This window comes from Oncorhynchus masou, chromosome 24 (assembly GCF_036934945.1).
Source record: "Oncorhynchus masou masou isolate Uvic2021 chromosome 24, UVic_Omas_1.1, whole genome shotgun sequence".
Lineage (NCBI taxonomy): Eukaryota > Metazoa > Chordata > Actinopteri > Salmoniformes > Salmonidae > Oncorhynchus > Oncorhynchus masou.
In genome coordinates this window covers 78160263-78179633 of record NC_088235.1, presented here as the reverse complement: position 1 = coordinate 78179633, position 19371 = coordinate 78160263, and the positions used below count along the sequence as shown (strand labels likewise).

Sequence of the window (19371 nt, the reverse complement as noted above, 5' to 3'; positions counted from 1 at the left end):
TTCCAAACACCTGAGGTACCATGTTCGTCTGTACAAAAATAGTACGCAAGTATAAACACCATGGGACCATGAAGCCGTCATACCGCTCAGGAATGAGACAGGCTCTGTCTCCTAGAGATGAACGTACTTTGGTGCGAAAAGTGCAAATAAATCCCAGAACAACAGCAAAGGACCTTGTGAAGATGCTGGAGGAAACAGGGCCAAAATTATCTATATCCACAGTAAAACAAGTCCTATATCGGCATAACCTGAAAGGCCGCTCAGCAAGAAAGAAGCCACTGCTCCAAAACCGCCATAAAAAAAGTCAGATTATGGTTTGCACCTGCACATTGGGACAAAGATCGTACTTTTTGGAGAAATGTCCTCTGGTCTGATGAAACAAAAATAGAACTGTTTGGCCATAATGACCATCGTAATGTTTGGAGGAAAAAGGGGAGGATTGTAAGCAGAAGCAGAAGAACACCATCCCAACCGAGAAGCATGGGGGTGGCATCATCATGTTGTGGGGGTGCTTTGCTGCAGGAGGGACTGGTGCATTTCACAAAATAGATGGCATCGTGAGGATGGAAAATTACGTGGATATGTTGGAGCAACATCTCAAGAAATCAGTCAGGAAGTTAAAGCTTTGTCGTAAACGGGTCTTCCAAATGGACAATGACCCCAAGCATACTTTCAAAGTTGTGGCAAAAAGGCAACAAAGGACAACGAAGTGAAGGTATTGGAGTGACCATCACAAGCCCTGACCTCAATCCTATAGACAATGTGTGGGCAGAACTGAAAAGCGTGTGCGAGCAAGGAGGCCTACAAACCTGACTCAGTTACACCAGCTCTGTCAGGAGGAATGGGCCAAAGTTCACCCAACTTATTGTGGGAAGTTTGTGGAAGGCTACCCAAAACGTTTGACCCAAGTTCAACAATTTAAAGGGAAGGCTACCAAATACTAATTGAGTATATGTATACTTCTGACCCACTGGGAATGTGATGAAATAAATAAAAGCTGAAATAAATCAATATCTCTACTATTATTATAACATTTCACATTCTTAAAAAAAAAATCTTAATTTACCCAAAACGGATTTTTTACTTTGCTTAAACGTCAGGAATTGTGAAAAACTGAGTTTAAATGTTTTTGGCTAAGGTGCATGTAAACTTCCGACTTCAACTGTAATCCTTATCACACTTGTTAACCTTCTGTCGATAACCGTAACCTTAAATTAAGACCAAAAAACCCCGTTTCATCAATTTTTATAGCTAATTTTGACTTTGCGGCTATGGTAACTAGTGACAACCCAAGCCAATGGAAAGCAGCAGTTCCTCAAAAATCAGTCTGAGGCAGACGGAAAAGGGTAAACCCGTGTCTGCAGCAGCAAGTGCAGTCGAACTGAGAGGATTTGTGCCGCCGACGCGCTGATAAACACCGCACAGATGCCTGGCCCTAGGCCATAACGGATATCACCCGACATTTATTTTTTAATATCATCGTATGGTTTAGCTGTAGGACGTCGAATAACAACCGTTTGGTTTCGCCGAGTCGCGCCATCGCTGTTGGTCTTTCATTTGGAGGGCTCGCCCTTTCTCCGGGAGTCTGAATGGAAGCAGCAGCCGAGGGAGCAGTTGGGCTGTCAGAGGCGAGACCGTTATCTGGGGCTACAGCATCAGAGGATGCGGACACTGTCATTGGAATTAGCTACGGAAGGGACAGTGACATGGGTAAGCATTTATTTGTATTGATAATATCTATAACCGGCATTGTATTAGCTACATTGATGCAGTTACAGCCGTGGCGGTGATTCATCTACTTTTAACCAGGTAACGTTAACATAGCTAGCCAATAAACCATGCATGGAACGGAAGCTAACTGTTAGCCATACTGACTCAGCTAGCTATCAGATTAGGCCGGTTGTCATTGAGATTACAGTTACTAACAAACTAACCCACTAAATAGCACGTTAGTTGAACTGCATACAGGGGGGAAATAAGTACTTTTTCAATGGTTTTAGCTTGGACATTTCACCGCTTGTATTGCTGCCAAACCGGGGGGCTCCGGGTCGTGGTAAACGTGGATGGTTAGAGGAAGCAAGTCTCCATAGGCTTGATGAAGAAGCATGCCAGTGCTGCTGCCCTGTAGTGTGTAAAATAGGACCGGCATTATTTAGCTAGCTACTATCTTGGAAATTAATCTTAAATTCTATTTTATTTGCCTTTTCCCTCCTATTTGTCTTATCTAGTACAGGATGAAATACTTGTCTGCCTGATCCTGCTTTTTTTACTGCTCCAACTGAATCATTCGCACAAGATGTAGAGAGCTACTGAAGCATGAGACATTTGATTTGTATGTTTTGTCATATAACTAATCAGGTCTGATAGTCCGGGGCAGCTCAAAAAGTGAAATACAGATGCTCTTTGCAATGTATTAATTGATATTAGAAGGGGTGCCCAAAAATGAGGGCATGGCAGCCCTAATATTTATTTACATAATCCAATTTGGCTGCCAATACGGACTTTGGCAAGGTGATATTGAATTATTGTTGCCATATATAATAAAACATCTATTTGAGTAGTGGACCAGTCTTCAACAATATGCCAGGCATTATATTTCATAAGCAACCAGCCTACAGTGGCAGAAATGGCATGGAAACACCAGAAATCAACCAGTAAGCCACTAGAATTTTGTTGAACTATTACATGAAACACCTCAACAAATGTCTTTAAAAGGTTAAAAACACCATGTTATTAAGTTTGCAGGGTTTTTCTGTCATTGAAGTTCAGTGTTTAAAAAAATCAGAATGGAAAACACTTTCAGTATAAACTTAAAACAACTAAAACCAAATATAATGTTTTTTGGAAAGATAATAGAGCTATGTATTTTTAAATAATATAATCTTTGAGAACTAACAATCACCAAAATAAAAGCTAGATAGTCAGGGAGAATTTACCTCAGAACAAGCTAACTATTGAAATACAACAACGCATTTTAAAGTCCCCCAGGGATACTTATAACTGTGATTCTTGAAATGCAGAGTGTTTTTTTTAAAATATGAAATTATACTTTTGTTATATTGTTTGCTAGTTCAGTTGGTTAGCTCGCTCTGTCTCATTGACCAAAATGTTGCTAACGCTAGTTAGCTAGCCACTTAATATAACTTGTTTTCCCGAAATGTTAGTTAGCTAAGTTAGCCATGTCATTAATATAACTCCCATCTGCTGTTGACATCAGTATATCATTTGTGAGCACTAGTTAGCTCCAAAAGTGGTTGGCTATAGCTGCAATTGCAATCATCAAAAGTCTGTGAATCTCAGTCTTACACGGAACCCAAACCGGCGTGCGTCATCGTGCATAAATGTATTTTGTCCCCCTACACCCAACGTGATCATGACACTCAGCTTAAAATATCAAAACAAACTCTGAACCATTGACATTAATTTGGGGACAGGTCGAAAACATTAAACATTTATGGCAATTTAGCTTGCACTTGCTGGCTAATTTGTCCTATTTAGCTAGCTTGCTGTTGCTAGCTAATTTGTCCTGGGGTATAAACATTAGGTTGTTATTTTACCTGAAATGCACAAGGTCCTCTACTCCGACAATTAATCCACACATAAAAACGGTCAACCCGAATCGTTTCTAGTCATCTCCTCCTTCCAGTGTTTTTCATCATTTAACTTATATGGTGATTTGCATCTAAACTTTCATAGTATTACCATGACAACCGGCAACAGTTCGTCTTTCATTCACCCACGTGGGTATAACCAATGAGGAGATGGCACGTGGGGACCTGCTTCTATAAACCAATGAGGAGATGGGAGAGGCAGGACTTGCAGCGCGATCTGCGTCAGAAATAGGAATGACTTCTATTTTAGCCCTTGGCAACGCAGATGCTCACGAGCAGTGTGGGTGCAATAATTGAATAACATATATTCCTCAATTTATTCTGCAAAGCTTGCGCACGCGACGTGAGAGGTGTCGTCAGGGTATTAGGGTAAAATATGAATAGGCATTTTGAAAGTTAGGCTTGGCTACACACAGACAACAATGATGAAAATATAAACATTGTCATATGTACTTTAGAGAGGAAGATTCTTCATTATGGATGTGACGCTGTGCAAAATGAGTGTTTATATATTAAATATTTCAAACTTCATCATAATACTTTTGTCTTCATCTGAAAATGCAGTGTACCTCAAAGAACCAAGAAATCACAAGTATCTTGAATATTTATTTCATACGCCACACCTGCGTTGTCTTGGCTGTGTGCTTAGTCATTGTCCTGTTGGAAGGTGAACCTTCGTCCCAGTCTGAAGTCCTGAGCTCCCTGGAGCAGGTTTTCATCAAGGATCTCTCTGTACTTTGCTCTGTTCATCTTTTGCCTCGATCCTGACTAGTCTCCCAGTCACTGCCGCTGAAAAACACCCCCACAGCATGATGCTACCGCCACCATCCTTTACAGAGGGGATGGTGCCAGATTTCCTCCAGACGTGACGCTTGGCTTTCAGTTCAAAGAGTTCAATCTTGGTTTCATCAGACCAGAAAATCTTGTTCCTCATGTTCTGAGAGTCCTTTAGGTGCCTTTTGTCAAACTCCAAGCGGGCTGTGTTGTGCCTTTTACTGAGGAGTGGCTTCCATCTGGTCCGTCTGATTGTTGTCCTTCTGGAAGGTTCTCCCATCTCCACAGAGGAACTCTGGAGCTCTGTCAGAGTGACCATCGGGTTCTTGGTCACCTCCCTGACCAAGGCCCTTCTCCCCCGGGTGGCCAACTCTAGGAAGAGTCTTGGTGTTTCCAAATGTCTTCCATTTAAGAATGATAGAGGCCACTGTGTTCTTGGACCTTCAATGCTGCAGACATTTTTTGGTACTCTTCCCCAGATCTGTGCCTCTACACAATTCTGTCTCGGAGCTCTACGGACAATTTCTTCGACTTCATGGCTTGGTTTTTGCTCTGACATGCAATGTCAACTGTGGGACCTTGTGTAGACAGGTGATTGCCTTTCCAAATCATGTCCAATCTACCACAGGTGAATCAAGTTGTAGAAACATCTCAAGGATGATTATTTGAAACAGGATGCACCTCAGCTCAATTTTCAAGTCTCATAGCAAAGGGTGTGAATACTTAAGTAAATAAGGTTTTTCTATTTTATAAATTATCAAAAATTCCTAAACCTGTTTTTGCTTTGTCATGAGGTATTGGGTGTAGATTGAGTGACATGTTTTTATTGAATCCATTTTAGAATAAGGCTGTAACATAACAAAATGTGGAAAAAGTGAAGGTCTGAATACTGTCCGAATGCACTGTATGTCATGATGTCCTTCCTATGAAGGGTTAAACTTCTTAATTTTAGTTAGGTCAAATGGTTAAAAAAAAGTTTCATTGAATTATACCCTACCAGTGGCACAGGGTTTGCACTTTCATAGACATTTCTTGTCAGATTGTAAATCGCCTCAGGCTTGACATTTGCAGTTCACTTTCACACACAGGGCAGACTACACGGATAAAGAGATTGTCACTGGGGCGGTACCCGTACTTACTCAAGGAAGTAACAAACTCAGCATGATCAGTGAATGTTTCTTATAGATTTTTAAGACCTTAATTCTGTTTATGAATGTAAGACCTTTATTATTCCATGTGATCATATGCAAAGGGGTGGCAGGTAGCCTAGTGGTTAGAGTGTTTGGCCAGTAACCGAAAGAGTTTATTGAAGTTCATGGCAGCTGAACCATTTCATCCCCTTGATTTGGATTTGTCCACTTTCACATTGCTTTAAAGATACACCTTCTCTATGACAAGACAACCATTGTGTCAATAATCTGAGGAAGGATCACTTCTCGAAGCTGTAAAATTCAATCCGAGCAGTGGACCAAACAAGCATTTGGTCAACAAGTCTGAAAGCCATCCAATCGTCACCTTCACCAGTAAGATTTGGATGGTCTAAAACAGTTGATTCCTAGACACTTTTGTGGACACTCTTAAGAGGCTGACAAAGCTTGCAGAGAATCCATGATGTGACGCTGCAAAAGTGAGCTTTCTGTTCTCTGGAGTGTCAATGCCAGGATGCTCGATTGTCATGCAATCTTTTATTTTCTTCACTAATCAGAATTTAAGGAATACATTTGGTGTATTATATTACTTGATTTCATGTTTGTTTTTTGAAAATGTCACTTAATAAGCTGTTTTAAATAACTATGGATCTCCATTGGAGTCCATTTTGAATTCCACTTCTTGGTTAATTTTGAAATAAGCACCCCTTCTAAGATATTTTCATGTCATATCAATGTTTTATATAAAAATGTCATGTTTGTATTCACTTCATAACGTTTTTTTTCACTAAGGCCCTGGACTGTGAACAACAAATACATTACTACCTGTGGAAATTCTGAGCAAAACAGACAGTGACGGCAAAAATCCTCATAGGCTAGTTTCGCTATCAACCGAGGCCATGATCCCATACTTTGAGTTATAGAGTACCAGTATGAGTCATAATACCCATAAAACCTAGAGGTCAAACAAGGAAATGGTTCCAATCGTTTTTCCACCATTCATTTTCCCATAGAGGATTTTAGAAACACTTAAAATAATGGCTGTTTTTCATGTAGGCTTACCCTGGTGTGACGTTTTGGTAACTGTGTAAATCTTTAGGACAAGGATGACTTTTATCAGTTTTTCCCCCCCGAAAATAAAATGCAAAATATCTGCTGATGTGGCTATCATAAAGAACAAAAAATGCCACAATTATCTGGACGAGACTGACGAATCGAGTCAAAGGTAAGAATCTCTGGATTAACTATCTAATGTTAGCAAAATGTTGTAATTAATAAATAAGCAACATTTCTTTAAATTGACAATTCTGTGAACTGTCTTGTGCACGTTTTAAATTGACACAATACCTGTTAGCAAAGGTGTCCGCTAGAAATGACGTGCAGGAGCTTGCAGGGATTTGTAGTTTTGCAATGCTAATTAGCATTTTCAAATCTGAGAGTTGATAGAGCCAAATATATTGATTAAAAGTCACCTTGTCCAAAAGATAGATTTACATGGTTATCAAAACATCATGACAGGGTAAGCCTACACGAAACACAGCCTGTCACGTTCGTCATAAGGAGTAGACCAAGATGCCGTGTGGTATGTTTCCATCCTTTATTTTGGAATAGAAAAGTTAAAGAACAAGCGAAATGTGACGCTATAATAATGCTTACAGGCAACTATACACAGACAATATCCCACAAAGCACAATGGGGAAATGGCTACCTAAATATGATCCCCAATCAGAGACCACGATAAACAGCTACCTCTGATTGGGAACTATACCAGGCCAACATAGTTATACAATTCACCTAGATAACCCACCCTTAATAACACCCCAACCTTACCAACATGGAGAATAGACAGCTCTCTATGGTCAGGGTGTGACACAGCCCATATTTTACGTGTATCTAAAAAAAAATGAATGGTGTTAACACAAATGGAACCATTTTGCCGTGTGACCGCTTGATTTTATGGGTATTATGACACCTCCAATGTGGGGTTCATGGCACATGGTGAATGGGCAAGACAAAAGATTTGTGTGCCTTTTGAAACGGGTATGGTAGGTGCACCGGCTTGTGTCAAGAACTGCATCACTGCTGGGTTTTTCACACTTAACAGTTTGTATCAAGAATAATCCACCACCCAAAGGACATCCAGCCAACTCGACACAACTGTTGGAAGCATTGGAGTCAGCATGGGCCAGCATCCCTGCGGAACGCTTTCTAAATCTTTCACACAAGCTGAATTTGAATACACAGTCTAGGTTTTTTCCTGTTTTTATTTTTCTCAGCTGTCAACACTGTGGACTGACTCCAAATCCCTTTACCCGACAGTGCTTGAAACCCCAAATGAGGTTTGTGGAGGTTTGGCTCATCTCTTCAATGTTGGTGATAGTAGATTGGCTCTTTTTGAAATCACTTTCCTTATGACTGTATTTTTGGAAGCGGGACAGAAGAGGTATTTGCCTACCAGGCCATTGCAGTTTTATATTATAGATTTTTTATGATCACTTTCTCAAATACAACTATGTAGCCTAATACCACTCTTCCGTCTCATTTTGTACGTTTGTATTGAACTGTTGTTGATGCATTTAATCTGTTTTAGCCTGCTCAGGGAATACAGATGAAAAATAGCTTCATAGATAACTAGCAGTTTATTAACACTGACATGAGAACAGAATATGAGTAATGTGTAGTGTCCATGTCAACTAAATGGGGTGAAGAAATTTCTAATTTATTAATCCCAGCCCAATTTCACTCTTTGGGGATATTTATTGATACATTAGAGATGTTTGCAAGCACAAGCTCGTATTTCACATTAAAACGTAGGCCTAACTATTTACATTGCAGTCAACATGTCATGTTACACAACATACTTTTAATGTCTGTTGCGTAATACATGTGCTAGGTCAGGAATCTGTACAATGGCTTGCCTCTTAAAGATGTGTGTGTGGAGGTGCTGAGACGGTGGTTGTCAGTCAAGTTATTTTAGCTGGTCCTCTAAACTGTACTGCAAGGCTAGGAGATTTGACCATGTCCTTTGTGGGGAAAAGTGCTGACTTTGACAAGAGGCAAGCCAATAATTCAGGACATAACTCCCATGAATCAGTCTGAGGGACTGCTGCTCAGCTATGGGTGAAAATGAAAGTTCAGTTTACTAGGGGGCCCCAGCCGGTGTCAGCTGCATCAGTGTGCACATTGCACTGAATATACATAAATGTACAGGAGTGCATGATCTTTATACATGTGTAGACTAGACAGAAGTCATGCTATTCTGTCATTGGGATTTGTACTTTTATAGCCTATTACATAAATAGGCTTACTGATGGAGTGTTAGTAATTTGACTAGTGATGTTTAATTTAGACATCGCTTTCCACAGACATGGAGTCAAAGCTTTCCATGTAGGAATGTCAACGGACATATGATGTATAATTGTCTTCTCATGCAGTCACAGAGAACCATTAGCATCTCTGGAGACCCACAGTCATTTTTGATATAGCTTGACAAAGTCTCTCAGGCAGATTGATATCGCTAGCTACATTCTGTCTGAATGAATCTGCAAGCCAGAATGTTCAAAGACTGTTGTCCGTTTGAGCTCTTTGGGGAGCAAATCAGCATTATCTTTCAAGACATAGACAATGTATACTTCACATTGACTTTAATGGTTGATAATGTAGGCTACTGGTGACAGAACAGTTCCCCAATATCTCCCCAAGCAGACAATGTAGCTACTGCTGTGGAAAAATTATACTGGAGATAATTTGGCTTCCCTGCTGACATTTCCTTGTTTATTGAAGCTAGCGTGTGTCAGGAAGGATTCTTCTAACATTACAGGTCCTTTCACTGTGCTATCTTGACTTCACAGTTGAGTCTAAATGTAGTATTTCACTCATACTTTCACCGCACGCACAATAAGGTCATGTGTGTTTCCTCTTCTGGTGTAGAGCTTCCGATTCAAAGGTTCAGCTGTTGTAGTTGATAAGCCATAATGGGGTGGTTGTAGGTTGCTCCACAGACCTCTTCAATATGCTGTTGCCTGCTCTAAAAAGGTCTTTCTTTGGCCAATGTTTGGTCGGATAAGAGATCATAAACGTGCATTCTGTCTTGACAGCTTTACGATTGAAAATAAGTAGACTAGCCTAAGCCAGCCCACCAATAAGCCACGGCTATTAATTATATCAGCATCACTTATGGAAAGTGAAACCAAGATAATCAGATTGTCACTGCTGAATAAGGATCAAATCAAAATGATTGGTTGATTGTGCCCATTGTTCTGTGAAAATGTCAGGTGTAACATATGGCCTCACCGTGTTGTTGAGTTTTAGTTTTACACGAGATCATCATATACTTAGTGAGAACATGGTGTGGGAGTCACTGTGGTTTGTTAAATAATCATCTCACCATTTTGTTCCATTCAGGCCTTCACACTCAAGCAACCATAATTTTTCTCTTTTAGATCAATGAGCAGTCAGGCTAACAGAATTAATCTCACTAAGGCCTATCTCCTCTCTTCGGTCCTCTCCCCCCTCCCCCCCTTAGAGTCCACACTTCAGTACCTCCTCTCCATTGTGAGTCAGTGAATCCCTTGGCTTACCCACTCGTTCCTCAGCATCCATCCCTCTTTCCTTATCTCCTCCTCTGTTCTTTGCTGTAGGCAGCTGTTGTCAGAAATGCTGACAGAGGCACAATGGTGTGCTTCGCTGCGTAATTTGCCATTGATCCATTTGCCTTCCTCCCGTTCTCTCCTCTTTCTCCCTCCCAAGCGACGTGCTACTCTCAGGGTTTCTGTAAATCTCGCTGGACAGAGCTTTGATCGGAGTCCTCTGATCTTTTTGCGTCATCTTATAACAGGCTAATTGTGTGCTTTTGCGTGCATATACTGATGTTGGCATTGCCTCAGGATATGTCGGTAAATTGACTACATGGGTATGAATGTCTTTGTTTTTTGGCTGCTCTTTTGGCTACCCTTGTCTGTGTGTTTTCATGTAGGCCCAGTTTTCCAGTTTAATTATATTGAAGAACCATGGAGGCACCATCGTCATCCCCTCTGCTCTGCATGTGTCGTTGCCAGTCTGCACGTGAGGGCAGAGCTCAGCTTCAGACTTTATTACACAGATGACATCACTATCACGCTGCCCTGTTGTGTACCCAAATCAAAGGTTGCTGCTGATTCTAATTACACAGCTCTGTGCACACTGCCAATTGGAGCGGTTATTATTTCACATCCTGGTACTAGAGTCTGAGATAATCCAGAGCCGTTTGAACCTAGCCCGTCCCCACTAAACCGTCTATCAAAACTGCTCCTCTGTCTCCCGCTCTAATTCCTCTGTATTTTATCTTCAAATACGTTACGACTTCAAAGTTATTTAAAAATCCCCTCCGGAGTCTACATGACACAGTGAAATTCTTTGGACTGGGAGTTCTCTAGATCAGTGCTTAAATCAAATCAAATGTTATTTGTGTCACATACACGTGTTTAGCAGATGTTTTTGTGGGTGTAGTGAAATTCTTGTGTTTCTAGCTCCAACAGTTCAGTAATATCTAACTAGTAAAAGCGAACAATTTCACAACAATACACACATCTAAAGGAATGGAATTAAGGATATATAAATATTTGGACGAGCAATGTCAGAGCAGCATAGACTAAGATACAGTAGAATAGAATACAGTATATACAGTGGGGCAAAAAAGTATTTAGTCAGCCACCAATTGTGCAAGTTCTCCCACTTAAAAAGATGAGAGAGGCCTGTAATGTTCATCATAGGTACACTTCAACTATGACAGACAAAATGAGAGAAAAAAATCCAGAAAATCACAATGTAGGATTTTTAATGAATTTATTTGCAAAATATGGTGGAAAATAAGTATTTGGTCACCTACAAACAAGCAAGATTTCTGGCTCTCACAGACCTGTAACTTCTTCTTTAAGAGGCTACTCTGTCCTCCACTCGTTGCCTGTATTAATGGCACCTGTTTGAACTTGTTGTCAGTATAAAAGACACCTGTCCACAACCTCAAACAGTGACACTCCAAACTCCACTATGGCCAAGACCAAAGAGCTGTCAAAGGACACCAAAAACAAAATTGTAGACCTGCACCAGGCTGGAAAGACTGAATCTGCAATAGGTAAGCAGCTTGGTTTGAAGAAATCAACTGTGGGTGCAATTATTAGGAAATGGAAGACATGCAAGACCACTGATAATCTCCCTCGATCTCACCCCGTGGGGTCAAAATGATCCCAAGAACGGTGAGCAAAAATCCCAGGACCACACGGGGGGACCTAGTGAATGACCTGCAGAGAGCTGGGACCAAAGTAACAAAGCCTACCATCAGTAACACACTACGCCGCCAGGGACTCAAATCCTGCAGTGCCAGACGTGTCCCCCTGCTTAAGCCAGTGCATGTCCAGGCCCGTCTGAAGTTTGCTAGAGAGCATTTGGATGATCCAGAAGAAGATTAGGAGAATGTCATATGGTCAGATGAAACCAAAATAGAACTTTTTGGTAAAAACTCAACTCGTCATGTTTGGAGGACAAAGAATGCTGAGTTGCATCCAAAGAACACCATACCTACTGTGAAGCATGGGGGGTGGAAACATCATGCTTTGGGGCTGTTTTTCTGCAAAAGGACCAGGACGCCTGATCCGTGTAAAGGAAAGAATGAATGGGGCCATGTATCGTGAGATTTTTTGTGAAAACCTCCTTCCATCAGCAAGGGCACTGAAGATTAAACGTGGCTTGGTCTTTCAGCAAGACAATGATCCCAAACACACCGCCTGGGCAACGAAGGAGTGGCTTCGTAAGAAGCATTTCAAGGTCCTGGAGTGGCCTAGCCAGTCTCTCGATCTCAACCCCATAGAAAATCTTTGGAGGGAGTTGAAAGTTTGTGTTGCCCAGCAACAGCCCCAAAACATCACTGCTCTAGAGGAGATCTGCATGGAGGAATGGACCAAAATACCAGCAACAGTGTGTGAAAACCTTGTGAAGACTTACAGAAAACGTTTGACCTCTGTCATTGCCAACAAAGGGTATATAACAAAGTATTGAGATAAACTTTTGTTATTGACCAAATACTTATTTTCCACCGTAATTTGCAAATAAATTCATTAAAAAATCCTACAATGTGATTTTCTGGATTTAGATACGTTAGATAGTTAGATATGACCTGTTACCATTTCGCTACACTCGCAATAACATCTGCTAACCACGTGTATGGGACCAATAAAATTTGATTTGATTTTCTAATAGCTAGCTAGCTATGTCATTGTCTTGCGAAATACATGCTAACCCTACATTTAGCTAATGTGTGTACGAATGAGGAAAAACCATTTAAATCGTCTGCTCGTGCTTGTGAATTATTTCATTACTCAAGAGTGATATGGTTTGTTTGCATTATTCAAGAGCTAGCTAATATGTTTTAGAGGAAAAGTTGCTTGCATTGTTGAATAGCTTGCAAGCTTCCTGGCTAGTCAGTGACTACTGTGATCCTGATATTTATGGTAAATGTGGAGCTGCAGCGCCACAATGTCACGTTGCCAGCCTCAACAAAAAGGTTAGGCAAGGATGTAAGGTAAATTGAAAAGTTTCTGTACATATGTCAATTTAAATCTCGTCGCGCTGCCTCTACTTAAATGTTTGTCAATGCAAATGTAGCCTTTAAAATCAATCAATGACTAGAGTCAACTGCATGCCCTAAGAGTCATGAATGATAGAGATGGTTTTGAATGAATAGCAAACAGTGGAGAGAAGATTGAGTAAGTTCGCCAGCTGTATAATGAATGAACTTCCTTCAGTAAGTTCACCAGCTGTATAATGAATGAACTTCCTCACTGTTCAATTCCATTACAGATTCATACCCCCCCCCCCCAGCATCTCTATACTTTGTGAAATATTGTGTCAATGATGCCCTGACTGTCAACTCTACATTCATCAGTAACAGAATATTCAGTGTAGTAAATGATTGACTGAGTTAGACGAACCTGCCATCTGACTAACCCAGAATTCAGATCTAGTTCACTAGAGCAAGTTATGTTCTTGTGATGCTTTGAGGTCAGTGCAGAATGGCTGCTAGTAGTCCAGTAACATGGAGTATGTTTACAGACACACTCATAATTCGATACAAAACAGATTATGGCAGTAAATCGAGTATGGAAATAGTCATGTAAACACCTTAAACCGGGCGTACAATACATGATTTTGGCCCCTTTGCCAGACCAGTTTTTGAAATCCGGGACAAAATCTCCACGATGTTGCCTACTCGGGGTGCACGGCCGTCACCGACGCTCATTTCATGTGAGCGGGTCATAGACGCAATCTGAGGGCTACCGATCCCGTCTTTGGACAGATCCAGACGCCTTGATATCTTCAAACATGTTTGATTTTAAATTGGCACAAAATCTGCAATGCTCTTGTAGCGTGAGATTTGCAATTACAATAATTGGTAACGATGATCAGCAATAGCCCGCCTGAGAAAAAGTCAGTGAGATGCAGGGTATCGCGTCACCCAGAATGTGTAGACTCTCGCGCAATAACTTTTGACTACTACTGGTATGCGTATGTACTTGCCAAAGTGACAAATCGCTACAGCTCTGACAAGCTCTATATTCAATTAAAAATGTATTGGCAAGATTTTTCAACTCTGTATGGCAAGCGTGAATGTCTGCCTGAAAACATTTGAGGCTGCTTTGAGCCACAGCTCGTTGTAACTATAACATCCTTGTTTTCAGGAGACAGCGTGGTATCGAGGAGCCTCATAACCAAGTAAATAACCTTGTAGTGTGACCCCACCGTCTACGTTGGCAAGACAACAAAAAAAAATACAGGAAATACTGTTGTTTCATGTGAGATGTTCAGCGATGTTAGGATTTTAAAAGTCGTGTAGTGTCCGCCTGGCATTACTCTGCTCATCTTTAATCGTCCTGAGGTCAAAATAAAAGTGAGCATACGCCGATTAAAACACTTGGTTTTCTGAGCAATCTTTCTAATTAGGACATGTAAACAACTTAAAATCAGAGTTCCAGCTATGTATTTGATCTGCACATGTGCCAGCACCAGTAGCGCAAGCCTCCCTCTTATTCGCGAGTTTGGAAAAAACTGAAAGTATACATCTTAGAAAGAGTTTTCACAAACAAAATGTATACTATACATCTGAACTCATATTTAAATAGGCCTCACAAAAATAACATGGTCTGTGGTAGAACATTTATTATGAGTGGCAATTTTCTGCATTTATAAAATTACCCATCATGTAGCCTGATTTCAGGTGTGTCCATGTAAACTGTATTACTAGGGAAATCGTTCTTCTTGCAAAGCATGTAAACGTTTTAAACAAACTATTACATGAATCTGACTTCACAATCATATTATTGTGTGTATGTAACTGTGCTCATAGTTGACATTACTAACCCCTGAAGAGTTATAGGATAATGTCTGGATTCCGACCCATAATGATGAGAGATTGAATGATACTGGCATAAGTAATCCAGTGTGCCGCAGCATCCTTAGCATTAGCACAGATGGCTACTACTCTCAAAAATGACCCCTGTATGTGTACTAATATCCCCTGAATCCCTCCCATGCTTAAGAGAAACTGTTGCTCCATCTACTTTCATATTTAGAGACCAGTAAAGCAGTCAAGACTGTGAGATAAGCTCTCCTCATGCCTTTGTGTATGGATATAAAATGTTCTTCCGCCAGCCTGATTTAATTAAAGCTAGGGGACAGAATTTTCACTTTTGAATAAATAGCGTGCCCAATTTCAACTTCCTGCTACTCATGCCAAGAATATAAGATATGCATATTATTCAGATTTTGATAGAAAACACTCTGAAGTTTCTAAAACTGTTTGAATCATGTCTGTGAGTATAACAGAACTTATGTAGCAGGCAAAACCCAGAGGACTAACTGTTAAGAATAATTTTTTTCTTCCCCTCTCTCTGTTCACTATATTGTCTTTGCCATTGGATATTTAATAGGAACCTATTTTCAGTTCCTTCCGCTTCCACACGGTGTCGCCAGTCTATGGAATATGGTTGAGGTTATTCCTTTGTGCTGTGAAGAAGTAGGCCAACTCGGAACTGGGGACACTTTTGTGAGTTGCGCAAGACGTGAAAAGCAGTGCTGGTTTCTTTTTGTTCCTGTATTGAATACAGATTGCCGTGTCTACAATTTGATCGATTGCATTCGCGTAACAGGCAGGCAAGGTAAAAATCTGTCCCGGCCTGTTCCTAGGCCATCATTGAACATGAGAATGTGTTCTGAACTGACTTGCCTAGTTAAATAAAGGTGTAAAAAAAAAAAATGTTTTGTTTTTTTAATCGGGGAAATCGGCGCCCAAAAATATCGTCTTGAAATCGGCCCTAATTAATCGGCCATTCTGATAAATCAGTCGACCTCTAGTTCAATGATTTCTGTCTGAGAGCACAAGCAGGACACCTTTACACACAGACTAGGTCTAGGAGGCTTTAGAGAGAATTGCATGAGACTCACATCACATCTTGGACGTATGAGTCAAACCGAGTCAGACCTCAAGCTGTTGCACAGGGTGGACATAATGTTAAGATACAAGTGCATCGGTCCGCGGACCCCAAACCGATCCAAATGTAGCATGCATCGGTCAGAAAATCGATTAAAACATTATGAATCGCTGGTTCACCCAATTTCTTTTTTTATTTTTTACATTCTTTCTACCTTCCAAAAATACCTCATCTTTTGTGACAACTGACGTGTCCTCCCCTTCAGTGTTGAACTGCATGTAACTGTGTTGACAGTCACTGATCTGCAAGTCATTAAGCAGCCCCAGACAGTAACAGCCTAGTCAAACTGTGCCCAGTTTCGCACGCTTACCAACGCCAGGTAGGCGGCCTGTTCCTGATCTTGCACATCTACACGTCACCTTCAGTATTCAAATGCTAAAATGTCTTTATGTGATGTTAGACTTTATTAGTTGAATGAAAACCTGTGTCATTTGCTAGGTTATTGTTATCAATGCACTGTTAACATTTTTATCAAAGTAAGGGGGGGTGAAATCCAAAGTTGTGCGATATATTCATTGGTTATGGCATAGCTCATTTGTAAATGATAAATATTGATACATTAATAGTTTTTAAACATTTAATCTGCAAAAATGGCAAGTTAATTATTGGGAGTTGGTGATTTCAGAACCAAAGGACAAAGAACATCGGCTACATTGCACCCCCCCCCCCCAATCTGATAATGTTAGTGAGGTGGTTCTCTAATCAAACCGAATTGCACCGAAACTGAAACGTACCTTTCCTGTATTGTATCCAAGCCCAAATCATCTGGCCACCTATTTCACAAGTTTGTTTCCGACTTGGTAAGGGCACGTTTTAGCTCCTTATTCAACCCTAGTAACTCCATATGAAGCTGCGGTTGAGCCACATATGGTCAGCCTCTTGCTGAGTCCAGATGTTATGTCTAGCCCAGGAGTTTGGGAAGGTGTGCACTGCTATGGTTGCACCCATATAGCATTTACACTATGAATCCTGAGCCAGACAGACTCTAGGTAAACAAGAGCATTAGCTCTTAGTCACCAGAGCAAGATGTGCTTCTCTCAGCAACCAACACCATGATTATTTATGGTCTACTGAGTGAAACAGAACCTAACTACTACTCATGTTTTTAAACTGCTATGGTCCCCTCTGTTCACCCTAAAAGGACTTTCATGCTGCTCACAAATTCTCTTGACAGTTTCGGGGATCAGCAAGGGATAATTGCTCAGCTCTGATCCAAGGCCCCAGTAAGTGATGAAAACAAGGTAGGGGGAAGAGCGAGGGAGAGAAATCCCCTTCCCCCTCTTCTCTCAGCCTGAAGCTACTGCCCAGTGGTCTTACAGGAGCACACATCTCCAGGGAGGATATGCTGACACACACACACACACACACACACACACACACACACACACAGGACACCCCAAGAATTGGTGCGCATAGGACTTGGTAAACATTCCGCCGTCTACTAGACTGTGTGGGGAAGTAAACCAAAGTCCTTTAAAAGAGAGAGGTGTCTTTTTATAACATGGTCTAGATGTGTTTTTAGTACACCCATCCTCCTGACAGATTCACATAATTAGTCGGCCCAGTATTGACACATCGTGCTCTGCAGATGGTCGTATCCTGTCTACTGTAGGTCTTGGAACGGATGAGTCCTATTCATCAGCATACCACACCCTGTTATGTCACAACATTTGGTTAGAGAAACTGGCTATGATTAAGCACGCCAATCCATGTTAATGTGTGTTGTCATCTGTGTGTGCTGGAGCATGTTGTTTATCAGGCCACGGTCTTTGTCTGTCCCAGCCAAGCAGGGTTTCTGGGTGAATGACAGAGTCATGCTGGGTCCATCTCCAGCATACTGTCCATCATTCCCATTGAGACAGATAGGAGACTGAGCATTGAGTCAGAGGGCAGCCAGTGTCAGAGACAGCAGAGGCTCCACTCAGGCAGGCAGTGTTAAATCCTAAGGAGTTAATGTTAGAGCCCTGTGAAGCAGTGCATTGTGGACTTGGAGAGACTGGCTTGCCTTTACTGCTGCATTTTAAAGCCCTTACATGTACATCAATGCATCATTTTTGAGAAAGTTCAAATTGCCAATGTGTATCTTGCAGTAGCCTAAAATTAGGATTTGGCTGTAAGTGACTGCATTCCAGGCCATGACAGGACACAGGAGGTCTGTGGAGGTTTTGAGTCTATAAGTCTACAGTCATTGAGACCCAAGCAGTCGGCAGAGCGGACTAGGTATTAATAAAGATACAATGTATTAATTTGCTTTGAATTTCCATCTCAATGGCTGAGTTCAGTTTGGGTTGTGGTTTTGAAAGAAAATGTACTAAGCACTTTTGCCATCTGGTCTCAATGGATCAGTCTTTTAAAAATGTCAAAAGTTAGAGAAGCAGTATTGACCATGTAGCCTAGCCATTGTCTTTCATGGAGAGGAAAGGCCACAAAAATGTTGTTTTTGGCAATGGTAGTCAGTGTGCCAATACACCAGGTTCCATCTTGAGTTTCACTATATTGTTATTGTCCTGCTTTCAAAGGAAACAACACCTACTTGTCCTGAGAAGCCTCTACTATGTCCTGTCCTTCATGTCAGCTGGGTGAGTTAGGGGATTACAGTACTACTCATTGAGTGACTTTGGCTTGGACACGATGTTGCTTAGACTAGTGTTTGTCTATTCTGAAGCTCCATTATGGAACAAAGAGACCACATAACCAAATATATTTTAGAGGGCTGAACATGATTACTTATTCAGGTCACTTTAGAAGTTTCACCCCTGGGCAGTTATCTCCATTGCTGCACCATCGAACGTTCTACATTCCAATTTGGATGTCAGAGTCTATTTTTTTATTTTTATGAATCAGTCAATCCAGGAAGTGAATTGACATTACATTCATATTAGTTATTTCTTTCAATCCCTAAACTGACTGAATTAAAAAGGAATTGACCTCAACCCTTTGTATGTTTTGGTGTCCCAAACATACAATGGCCCAAACATACAGTATAATGCCAGTGTCTTCCGAAGACACCATTGAGATGACTGTGCTGGCAGACTCCATTGAGCAGCAGCTCAGCCCACCCATAGGTCTCAATGACTGTTGCTTTTTATTAACTCAGAGCTGCTATTGATCAAAATGGAGCCTCAGTTGGCTTCATGAAAAGCTATAAATCTCCCCCAGGCACAGGCTGTATCCACTGTCAGCTATATACTGACTGCATATTACATGTCACTAAGTGGTTATGTTGACTAGACTATCATTTCAATGCAAGAATGAATTGTGTTTTAAGTTGTGGTATGGTTTGCCCATTTAAGATGTGTTTTGGAGTGCTAGTCAAGC

General features: G+C 41.0%; 1 protein-coding gene across 4 annotated transcripts in view; it reads left to right on the top strand.

Moving 5' to 3' along the window:
• Positions 1 to 1330: 1330 nt before the first annotated feature.
• LOC135512730 (phosphatidylinositol 4-phosphate 5-kinase type-1 gamma-like) overlaps positions 1331 to 19371 on the top strand; it is a 73073-nt gene continuing 55032 nt past the window's right edge. For all 4 annotated transcript variants that reach the window (XM_064935046.1, XM_064935049.1, XM_064935048.1 and 1 more), the window contains exon 1: positions 1331 to 1710. In XM_064935046.1, coding sequence (XP_064791118.1) covers positions 1590 to 1710 — 121 coding nt within the window. In that variant the 5' untranslated portion in view covers positions 1331 to 1589. The remainder of the gene's footprint in view (positions 1711 to 19371) is intronic.